General features: G+C 37.2%; 1 protein-coding gene across 4 annotated transcripts in view; it reads left to right on the top strand.

Annotated features, from left to right (window-relative positions):
• Positions 1-12,060, top strand: part of ADGRB3 (adhesion G protein-coupled receptor B3) — a 726,064-nt gene that overhangs the window by 319,803 nt on the left and 394,201 nt on the right. For all 4 annotated transcript variants that reach the window (XM_045069381.1, XM_045069382.1, XM_004769290.3 and 1 more), the window contains 2 exons: positions 5,802-5,903; positions 6,279-6,385. In XM_045069381.1, the coding sequence (XP_044925316.1) occupies positions 5,802-5,903; positions 6,279-6,385 (209 nt within the window). The remainder of the gene's footprint in view (positions 1-5,801; positions 5,904-6,278; positions 6,386-12,060) is intronic.

The following is a 12,060-nucleotide window of genomic DNA, read 5'->3' as shown; positions in this document are numbered from 1 at the left end:
GGCTGGGTAAGGCTGAAAGGCCTTGTAACTGAGGCTGGTTTTATCACTAAACGTCGTACTTACTGAAAAAGAAGAAATTTTATTTTTCTTCAAGTATTGTACCTTTAAAAAAAAAAAAAAAAAAAAAAAAAAAAAAAGCCTTGACCCATATTCCCTAGCTGACAGTTACTACTTCAACCCACCTTAATTTTGAACCTCATCAGTTTCAGCTGCGACCCGAGAGAACATTTCACCCTATTGGCCCATCCGTGCCATCTAGTGGTTAATGCTTGCAATTACTAGAGTTTCTGACCACAGCCGACGGTGGGGGAAGGGCGCAGTTTTAAAAAGGCGAATTTTTGGCAGAATTACAATAGGTGTGAAAAGCTTTCTGAAACCACAGAGGGGAATAAGGAAGTCCAGGGTGCAAATTGCTTCTTCATTGCTTTGTGTCAAGATTAAATCAGAAACAAAATTGAACGCTCTGGCAACCCGTTTTATGAAATGTATTTCAAATTTCATCAGTGGAACTAAGTTTAAAAACACTGAAAAACAGAAAAAAAAACAAGTGAAAGGGATTAAAAATGAAGAGTTAATGAGGGAGATTTTGAACAGAAGTTGGATGTGTAAAATGAACCCAAAGAAAGATAATTAGGTGTAACGGTACTAATAGGTTAATTGCTGGTGTATCTTCATTAAAAATGGACTAGTTGTTTTACACGGAATTCAATTATGTAATAAAATGTGCATGATGTAGTTTGTGCGTTTAACATTTATTATGATTTTCCTATTCTAAAGTAGTTTTGGTTGACATTTACAGAAACACAGGCGAATGTGACCTCGTGTGGAATATTTGGAGGATGACGATTAATTCTGTGTGGCTGATGCATAGGAGAATAAATAAGAGCCATAACTGGAATGCGCGAGCTTTGAGCTTGCTAGAAGGGCCTTTATTTATCACAGAGAACAGAGTTATCTTTATCCTGTCAATACTGGAGAAGCATGGAAAGGTTTTAAGCAGCAAGTTATGGGATTAAGCTTCATTTTGGAGATTACTTTGTTAATATGGCATGAAAATTGGATTAAAGGTAGAAGATACTAGAGAGTAAATAGTTCCACTTTATACCCAGTTCTTCAGCTCAGAAGAAAGCAGGCATCATCCTTAACCCCTCAGTCCTTCATTCGCCACGTTATTTAGTCTACTACTTTCTAAATTTATCTTGTTCCCACCGTTTCTTCATCTTTAAACATCCTGCATAAAGCCACCATCATTTCATCACTGAAGCACTATGCTCACCTCTTCGATTGTCTTGCCTTACCTACTGCTTCCAATTGCTGTTACCCACAGAAAGCAAACCGATCTTCTTAAAGTTAAAAATTGAATTATGTTGATCTTTTGTTTAACCCTTCAGTAGCTGTGAAGCCCTGTAGGCACTAATGTTAGCCTGTCTCCCAGCCCATCATTACTCCACACTTCTCTTAAAATTGTTCCCTCCAGCTCCACTGGTCACAGGCCCCAACCTCTTCTCCGCTTCCAGGCCTTTGCAAATACCGTTCGCTCTACCCAGATTGCTTGCTGCCCCTGGTACAGTCAGTCACAATCAAGTGTCGCTTTCCTCCAGGAAGACTTCTGTTCTTCAGTTTAGATTGAAGTAGCATTCTGTACTTCCTATTTGCAGAGGTTATCATAGTTATACTCAAGTAATGGTACATGTAATTGTTTGACCTCTGCCTCCTCCCTTTGACTGAAAGCTCCATGAGACAGAGAGTGCTGCTCTCTTGCACCACTGATTCTCCCTAGAACAGAGCCTGGCATGTGTCAGGTCAATGCCGAATGAACCAATGAGGTTGTTCCCCTCATTCAACTGGAATAGGATGGTTGCTTGGGTAAACAATGAAATTAGAATCATGGTAAGTTTAACGAGAAGAGAACAATCCGTAGAAGGTGAATCTGATGGTTTCAGTTATGGTCACAAGATTAGAGACACCATTAACAGAGTTAGGGAATACAAGGAGAGGAAACAAGCAGCATTATGGAGAAAATGGTAGGAGTTGAAATGTAGGCAGACTGACTCCGAGATTTCTTTGGAACAGAAAGAACAAGCAGTAAGTGTCACTCAGCATTTGGATATGCCAGTCTAATGTTCAAGAAAGACATCTGAACCAAGGAAAACACCTATGTGTTGCCAATACACAACTGGAAGCAGAGGATGTACATCAGGGCTTGACTGCAACATAGCAAGTAAGAGCTGAGATCAGAAGCCAAACTGATCACATTCTTACTGTGGCTCCAACATTTGCTAACTTTTCCTTCTTCCTACTATTTCCCCTTCACTGTCATTAATCTGGGCACCACCTAGCTGTGTAGCAATGACTGACCTCCCCCCACAACAGTCTTAACTCTGGACTTTGTCTTTTCTTTCTGACACTGTCACCCCTCCTCTCAGGAGACACTTCCCTGGCCTCGTTGGCCATATAGCAGGAGGTTGGATGGGATAACAGGGCTGGAAGCATCTGCTCTTCGTGGGGTGGGGATCAGACAAAATGGGCAAAGTGGTTCCCGCTTTGCTAATCTCTGTGGTCAGTGTGGAAGTGGGTGGTTGCATGTTCTTGGCTGGTGGTAACTGCTGCCTCCCTTAATTTAGTTTTCTGTGTTTCTATTCTTGCGCTATTGGAGGAGGGAGCCCTGTGGAGGGGCTGTCCCCACCTTCGCTTGAGTCAAACCATTTTTCGGTGATTTTTAAAAAATTTTATTATTTTATATTTTTGATTTATGGTGACTCCACCTCTATTCATCAGCACCACTCCCAGGCCAGACTCAGTGGCAAATCCTGGTCTTGGGTCCTAGGAAAGGGCCAGGCTAGCCTGAGCCCCCTGCCCCCTGTGACAGCCTGGACAGATAACACAAGATAATGGTTTAAACATGTGGACATTTTAGAACTGAAAAGGACATTGCAGATGAACTATGCCACCTCCTACCTCTTTACAGATGATGGCACCAAGGCCCTCAAATACGAGGATTATCTGAAGTGATGGAGGTATCAGCAGGACTAGATTCTAGAATCCTGACTCAGTAGCCTTTGCTTTGACTTCCTGCATATCTTCTTGGCTACTTCCAATTATTCAAGATGATTGCCCTCATGCTGAGTTAATAGTCTAGGTTCTCATTAAAATACTTAGGCAGCAATTTAGGGAATCTTTGCTTGGTGATGGTTTAGCAGTCCTTTCAACCTTTACCAAACCCATTTCCATAAAACGTCTCCACCTTACCCCACCAGAGATCTCCTGAAGGCTAAACCTAATGTTCTCATCTTGGCATTACTCACTGGACTATCTCCATAGTGCTTTATACTCTAACTTCTCCCTCCTCCTTGAGAATACTTTCTTTGGGGTCCTAGAAAGCTATTCTCTGTCAGGCCTCCATAAGGCACTTGGACCTCTTCCTTGGTCCTATCCTTGGTCCCTGTGTCTTTTGCAGAATCATCTTATGCCCTGCTTTTTCCTTTATTAAATAGTTTCCCTAGATGATTTCAATGTGTTAATAATAGTAGTAACATTGAACCCTTATTAAAAGTCTTATATGCATGGGCTCATTTAATCTTCCCCAATAATCTGGGGCGCCTGGGTGGCTCAGTGGGTTAAGCCGCTGCCTTCGGCTCAGGTCATGATCTCAGAGTCCTGGGATCGAGTCCCACATCGGGCTCTCTGCTCAGCAGGGAGCCTGCTTCCCTTTCTCTCTCTCTGCCAGCCTCTCTACCTACCTGTGATCTCTCTCTGTCAAATAAATAAATAAAATCTTAAAAAAAAAAAAAATCTTCCCCAATAATCTTATGAGGTAGAGATTAGTAGTCTCTTTTACCATATGGGAAACAGGCAAGAGAGAGGTCAATAATAATAATTATTGTTATTATTATAATTATTATTATTATTTTCAGATTCTAAACATTTTTTTTATTACAGGAGCCAAGTGTGCCCTTTAGGCCTCTTTAACTCATGCAGGCTGTTGTAGGGGGCAGAACGGCTCAGGCTAGCTTGGCCCTTTCCTAGGACCCAAGACCAGGATTTGCCACTGAGTCTGGCCTGGGAGTGGTGCTGATGAATAGAGGTGGAGTCACCATAAATCAAAAATATAAAATAATAAAATTTTTAAAAAATCACCGAAAAATGGTTTGACTCAAGCGAAGGTGGGGACAGCCCCTCCACAGGGCTCCCTCCTCCAATAGCGCAAGAATAGAAACAGCAGAAAACTAAATTAAGGGAGGCAGCAGTTACCACCAGCCAAGAACATGCAACCACCCACTTCCACACTGACCACAGAGATTAGCAAAGCGGGAGCCACTTTGCCCATTTTGTCTGATCCTCACCCCACGAAAAGCAGATTCTTCCAGTCCTGCTACCCCAGATAAAGAAAATATTGTTTCAAGACTGTAATTTCTGAAATTGTATTCTTCTCCACTAACAGTTATAATGTACCCTAATGAGCTCATAAATTCTGAAATAAAATCAGTATCTGTAGATTATGATTATCATAGATTAAATAGTATATTCTCAAAGGAAGGAATCTCTCCCTGGGAGTCACACTCATATATATACATATATATGTATATGTGTATGTATATGTAGATACACACATATATATTAGGTACATATATATATACACATATATGTCTACACACATATACATACATATATATTAGGTACTTTTTGGGGGGTCTATTTACTTATTAATGGTATTTATATATTGAAATATTGCTTCATTTATTTATTTAACTTTGAACAACTTCTGTGTGTCAGACAAACCATTAGGTGCAAGATACTGAGATGAGAACAACAAGATGTCAGGCAGCTGAGGAACACAAATATATGAGCATATGCGTGGCAGTGCTGTATTAAAAAGTACAAGAGTAGGGGCACCTGGGTGGCTCAGTGGGTTAAAGCCTCTGCCTTCCACTCGGGTCATGATCCCGGGGTCCTGGGATGGATCCCGGCATCAGGCTCTCTGCTTAGCAGAAAGCCTGTTTCCTCCTCCCTCTCTCTGCCTGCCTCTCTGCCTGCTTGTGATCTCTGTCAAATAAATAAATAAATAAATAAAATCTTATTTTTTAAAAAAAGTACAAGAGTAGGTGTGTCCAGAACAAAGACTGGTATGTTCTTTCTAGGAGCAAGGTGTGAGGTTTAATGCGGAGCAGAGGATAGACAGACTTTACAAGTCTTTGGCTTCCTATTAAAATATTTCTGATATACCTCTGTTATTCTTGGGTTCCCTTTAACTTTCTCATCTCAGTAATTAAATTGAGTTTTTGAAAATATGAAGGCCAAAAGATCAAATCAGTTCATTTTCATATGATGTAGTGTGATTGACATCATTGCTCTTGTATGAAGAATAAGAAGTTACATATTCTTGCCTTTTATGTTTATTTCCTCTTAACACTTAGAGCTAATAATTCTAATATGGCTTTCAGTTTATTGGAAATAATTTTATTGCACAATATTTCAAAACTTTATAAATATTGGAAAGATTTTTTTAAATATGCTTGAATGTAATGTTCAATTTATAAGCAAATTCAAAGGACTTTTTAAAAAAAAAGTCTCCAGAGTAAGCATTTTCCAAAGAAAGAACATTTCTGTGGAGATTTCATAGATAATGAAATGAAACCTGGTGGGTTTTTTGGTTATGAAGACATTGCTAACATCTCAGTAAAGAATATACTTTAAAGAAAATGAAAGAGTTCCACAGATAGATACATTTGAGGACTGTTTATTGCCAATATTTAGAAAAACAAACACTGCTGGCATTCAACTCCCTCTGTTTCAAACTGCAGCACCTTATGAAATATGCCCAGAGGATTATCTGATGTCGATGGTGTGGAAAAGGACCCCCGCGGGTGACTTTGCATTCAACCAGTGCCCACTGAATGCCACAGGTAAAGTATCATGACCCACCGAAACCAAATTAGGATCGCCATCCACAAACAGCATGCTATGTTGGCTTATGAAGTCATCCTTTTGTCCTATATCCATCAATAAATCTGTCCAATAAGCAATCAATAATAAAGCAATTTTAGGAAAGTGCTTCATAGATGGAGCCAATGAAGAGACCTAGAAATTCTTGCAAATGCAATGGTTTCTCAGTGTGATTCACATGCACTATAAAAATAATCAATGTAATATTTTCATATGCAAGCCTTCTAAGGCAGGAAAATGTACAAACCCTTTAGTTCTTTAGCCTGCCTCCCAATTCTGTGATGCCTTCTAGCATCTCCGTTATAAAGCTTCTCTCTGTTCTTTGTGACACACAGGCACCACTAGCAGACGCTGCTCTCTCAGTCTTCATGGAGTGGCCTTCTGGGAACAGCCGAGCTTTGCAAGATGCATATCAAATGAGTACAGACACTTGCAGCATTCAGTAGGTGCAAAGCCAGCTTTAGTACTTGCTCTGTTTATTTTTTCCTAATGATCACTGTGTGAGAATTTAATCTTCTGCTTTATAATCAAATCAGCCAAAATCTCTGAAAAAATGCCTGAAGGAAAAAGTGATATGACAGAAAGCTAATTTTTATAAGTCAGTGCTAAACTGCTTCATTCCTAGGGTTTGGGTTTTTATGGTTTCTGCTATTTAAATGAAAGAATTCCTTGTCTAATGGGGACAAGTCGTGAGCAAAATTTGTTATTCAGTTTTTATCTATAGGAGTTACATTATGTATCATGATTAGCACAGATCCGTGTTGAATAGTATATAAGACTTACTTCAAAATACCATACATTTTAAAATTATATTCTTTTACATTTTATACTTAAGATATGATAAGCTGTGTCACTTAGGTATCAAATTTCTCACTGCATTTTGACGTTAAGATACTGAAAAAATGACAATGTTATTGCACCAGAGAAAATTAATTACTTGGAAAAGATGAAGTGGGCCAAATTTAAAAAAAAAAAAAAAGCCCCTCTGTTACCACACATCATTGAATTATTCACAAAATACGATGTGTGAATATTCTGAGCACAGATGAATTTCACTTGGTATTTTACAAGTGCAAGCCATTGTCATTATTGGAGACTGTTGTTATCTCATCCTGACAATTGGGAGGAACTCCATCAAGAAATAAACATTGAATAAACATTGTGGAGTTTATAATAATATGATCATGAGCCAGCTGGAAAGTTGAACATTGACAGGGTTGATGTTTAGTTAAAAAAACTTTAACTTTTGTTGTGCTTACGTTTTCCTTTAATTTTTTACTGGCACTCAAAAATACGCATAATTCTTAAAAAATAAAAAAAAACCCAAAGAGGATTCTTGCTTGGGGATGGAGATTTAGCTCATACAATAATAATCCATATTGATGAAGCAAATATATTCGATTATCCAAACAAACAAACAAAAAAAAGTATTAAGGAAATCTGAAAACCAAATGTTAATATGTTTACTTATCAAATCAGTAATAGTAATTGATTAGATGAGTGTTTGACTACTTGGAGCCTTGTTCTTGTTATTAATATATATATATATATATATATATGCACAGATACATACACATATGTGTGTTACACAGAAATACTGACATGTATGTCAGTTTATGCTGGCTACCCACAAATACCTCTGTTTAATAACATATATTTATGTGTATATTGGTAATTGATAATATTTCATTTCACTGAGCCTTATTTCTGTCAAAATTAAAATATATATACAGAATATAATATATAGCTTTGTTTCATAAAAGAAAATATAAGAATATGAAGTTATTTTATTAATAAGTGTAAATACTTAGACCAGTATATTTCAGAATAAAGATTAACCCAAAACTTCCTAATGAATTTAATTTTAATGAGTTTTAGATCCCCCTAATTGTAGACATTCGACTTTGTTTACTTGATCTTAATAATATCCATATTCAATTCCTGTTAATCCAGAGTAATGAATAGGAGTAATTGCATGTATTAAGTAAAACATAAGTCAATCCTTATGAATTTATTAATATGTAATGTCACATTTTTGCAGAAATTTTTTACTTTCTAAATTCAGTGTTTTATATAGTAATATTTAAATGAGTTTGTATTCTGTGAGTGCAGATCATCTGATAATGGACAGAAACAGAAACAACTGTGAAATAGAAGAATTGATCTCTAATTGTGAATTCCATAGAAATCATTCAATCAATAATTTGACAGCCAATATGTATCTGCCTTTTTTGTTTTTTAAAGATTTTATTTATTCATTTGACAGAGGGATATCACAAGTAGGCAGAGAGGCAGGCAGAGAGAGAGAGATAGGGAAAAGCAGGCTTTTTGCTGAGCAGAGAGCTCGAGCCCAGGACCCTGAGATCATGACCTGGGCTGAAAGCAGAGGCTTAACCCAGTGAGCCACCCAGACGGCCCTGTATCTGCCTTTTTGACTGGCATACATTAATCAGATGCATGATACTGTAGATAAAAAGCAGTCTTAGTATATTCAGCTCCTACCAAGTACTAGGCACTCACCTGGGCACTTTGATAAACCAGCTTCAGTGCTCACAAGAAGCAAGGTGGGTATCCCTGCATTGGTTTGCATATAGAGAATCTGAAAATCTACAGGGGAACAATCCAGTTTTGTCAGGCAAAGAATGGAAGTTGTGTCCAGGTACAATTGCTACAAAGCTTCATGTATTTTTTTTTTAAAGATTTTATTTATTTATTCGGCAGGTAGAGATCACAAGTAGGCAGAGAGGCAGGCAGAAAGAGAGAGAGGAGGAAGCAGGCTCCCTGCTGAACAGAGAGCCCGATGCGGGGCTCCATCCCAGGACCCTGGGATCATGACCGGAGCTGAAGGCAGAGGCTTTAACCCACTGAGCCACCCAGGCGCCCCCAAAGCTTCATGTATTTTCTAGAGGCCATGCTACCTCCTGAACTTTCGATTTAAAACAATGTGCCCTAGATTCTGGTAGTGAGGGCAGGTTCAAGCTTTGTGTTTTACAGAAAAGTCATATGATCTCAATTCTTAGTTTATTTGAAGTTACTAGCATCATCTTAACATCTCTGGAGATTTTATGGAAGAACAGATGACATACTATATACTGTTGAAATGTTTACAAATTCTAAAGAATTTTGTAACCATGAGGTATTAATACCTACGTGTACAGAAAATACATTTAGTTAAAATATTATCTCAAAAAGAGTAAAATTTTAGAACTCAACATTTTATTAATGTGAACTGTACATGTGGAAAAATGTAAATAAAGACAGATGAAGTAGATAGGTAGAAAGATGAGTGGATAGATAGGTGTATATATAAGATTGATGTCACATGTATTTTCACACACAAATTATGTTTAAACAGACATACAGAAATATACACACGATTGCCTACGGATCATGTCCCTATTTGGGAAAGTATAGGACCAATCTGTGCCTTAAATAATGGTTACCTAATACTTTGACTTAATCATGTGTATTCTAAGTAAAGTCCATTGGAGATGGAAGTGAACCCAGCTTTCCTTACTCCTGTTGCTTCTCATGCTTTGTCTGAGTAGCAAAGCTAGGTAGTGCTTGTGCTAAAGAACAGTTCTGATACCCACAAGTTCTAAAATTACTTTGCAGACTCTGTATCTTCTTCTTTAGTAGAATTTACTATTTCACAATTTAATTGTTCTATTTTCTTTGAAAGGTTTCATTTTGTGCCCCCCTCTCTAATCGTAAAGCTCATTAAATATTAATTGTTACCTACTATGAAATTATAGTCATAAACTAAGTTTGAAATGACATTTCATCATCAGTTAAAACATTAGTTGAGTATGTTCTATGAATTCTCTTAATTATAACCCAATTGAAGTAGACAGAATGGGGTGGTTAATCAGTATAATATATAAAATCATTAATCCATTACACTGAACATTTAGTTTGAATTCTTTGAGGACAGAAACCATGTTGTTGTTTTTTTTTCTTTTAATCTTTATTTATCTAGTGACTAACACAGTGCTAAGCATATACTAAATATTCCATAGATGCTTTTAAAGAATGACTCTGCCACTTTTCTAATCAGTAGAAGCACCCTGGCAGCTGGAGGGTTCTCAGGTGATACACCAGACTTAATGTTCATGAATTTTAACCACGTGAAATTAGTAAGTATTATCCCTCATGTGCAATTTTCCTAGCCCAAAAATATCTAGAAATGTGGAGTGATTGATGACATTATTTTATGAAATTATTTGGCCATTGCAGAGGAATTTCAATAAGGTAATAATCATGAAGTTGTTTGAAACTTTATAAGGTACAAAATTTAACATGATCCAACTGTTATTCAAAAAAGACAAGTCACAAATGAATGCACACAATTTTAGAACATTGAGGGTAGAAGAATAATAAAGTGTAGTAGGATTCTTGAAATTTTCATATTTTCTCATATGTTAATATTTCCTTTAATTTCTGGGATATTTTCTGAATCTTAGACCAAATAAAGTACAAATAATTTTAAAGCCTATTGAGAAACAGGCACAGGAGTCAGACGAATTTTCTTGTTACTCATAAAGTTCTTTGAAGAAGAAGGATGAATATTGTGGCCAAAGTGAGGCTAGATCTCCCTGGATTAAATAAACAGATCCCCCTGTGTCTGGTATACCTGGACAGTCACAGACAGCCTCTTCTTACCCCCATCCCTCCTCTCTGTCTCTCTGTCTGTCTGTCTCTGGTTCTCTCCCCCCTCTATTTTACACATATGCAGATACATGCTTACACATATATACATGCATACACATGCGCACACACACACACGCACCTACTCCTGAAGTGATAAATTGCGTAGAACAAACGGGATACATACTCTGTGTGTAGAGCGTTCGAAAGCAAAATTTGAACAAAGCATACCAATACCTTTTCCTAAATCCATCAGGCGTATGTCATTCCTCCTTCCCTGGAGATGAGTGAGTGAGTGAGTGGGACTGAGAAAGGTCAAAGACATTGCTCTAGTAAAAGTCCTTCCTTATGAAGTCATTGTCCCTTAAAACCTCTTTTCTATTTTTCAAACCTTCATTTAACAAACAAGTAAATATGGAATTAGGAGCAGTAGCCTGGTCATCAAAAGGTTGATTTTGTGGTCAGGGATGTCAAAAAGCGTGAATCCTACTTTGAGGACTTTGTTTCTCTTATTTTCCTCTACTTCTATCGTTGGATTATTAGGTTAGAGAGACAAAGTTAGAGCTATCTTCCTTTAGGGGAAGCTTGAGGGAAGAGAGAGGGAAAGAGACCCAGAGGGACAAAGGCAAAGAGAGACAGAGAATAGATGTGTTTTTTTTTTTTTTCTACATATTCCCTACCTTCCAGGTGAATTTTGCTCCGTTGCAACAAAACTCTTCACATGTTACAGTTTTTGGCCAATACCTCCTTGCATAAGTACCCAGCACACTGCATAAAGAGTAGAATATTTTTAATTTTTTTATTTACTTAATTTTAATTTCAATATAATTAATATACAGTGTTATTTTAGCTTTAAGAGTAGTACTATATAGTGATTCAGGGAGGATAATACATTTTATTACTGCAGCTAATTTAGAGGAAAGGAAGACAATAGCCACCATAGTTTTTGCTTACAACAGATATTTATTGAGCCAAAAAATATGAAAGTCTTGTTTTTTTCATAAGTAGTTAAGAAACAAAGAGCCCAATACTATGGTCCAGCCAGCCAGGAGAACTAGCGGATGATTTTTGTTTTCAATTAGTCATTAATTAAGTGGAGCTAAGTGAGTCTGAGATAGGGGAGTTACTTGTTCTGCTAGCTTTTTGTAATACAGTATGGTTGGAACACAGCAGATGATAGTGAAAGCAGGGAGAAGAAGCTAAATCAGAAGTTTCTTAATCCTGGGTGAACATTATAATTGCATGGGAATTCTTAAAAACACCAGTGATGAGGTCACCTTAGGCCAATAAAATGGAATTGTTACCATAGTACACATTTAGTAAATGTAAGCTATTATCATTACTAATTACAACATTAATTCAGTATTCATAAACATATATATATAATTACATCGTCCTCTCTTGGAAGAACGTGGACACCCTCATTTTAAGTACTAATGGACTTCTTTTTTGTTCTTGTTGCCAATTTTC

This window comes from Mustela putorius, unplaced genomic scaffold (genome assembly GCF_011764305.1).
Source record: "Mustela putorius furo isolate JIRA1106 unplaced genomic scaffold, ASM1176430v1.1 tig00003927_pilon_pilon_pilon, whole genome shotgun sequence".
Classification (NCBI taxonomy): Eukaryota; Metazoa; Chordata; class Mammalia; order Carnivora; family Mustelidae; genus Mustela; species Mustela putorius.
Note: the sequence above shows the minus strand (reverse complement) of the source record. Positions and strands in the feature narration are given on the sequence as shown.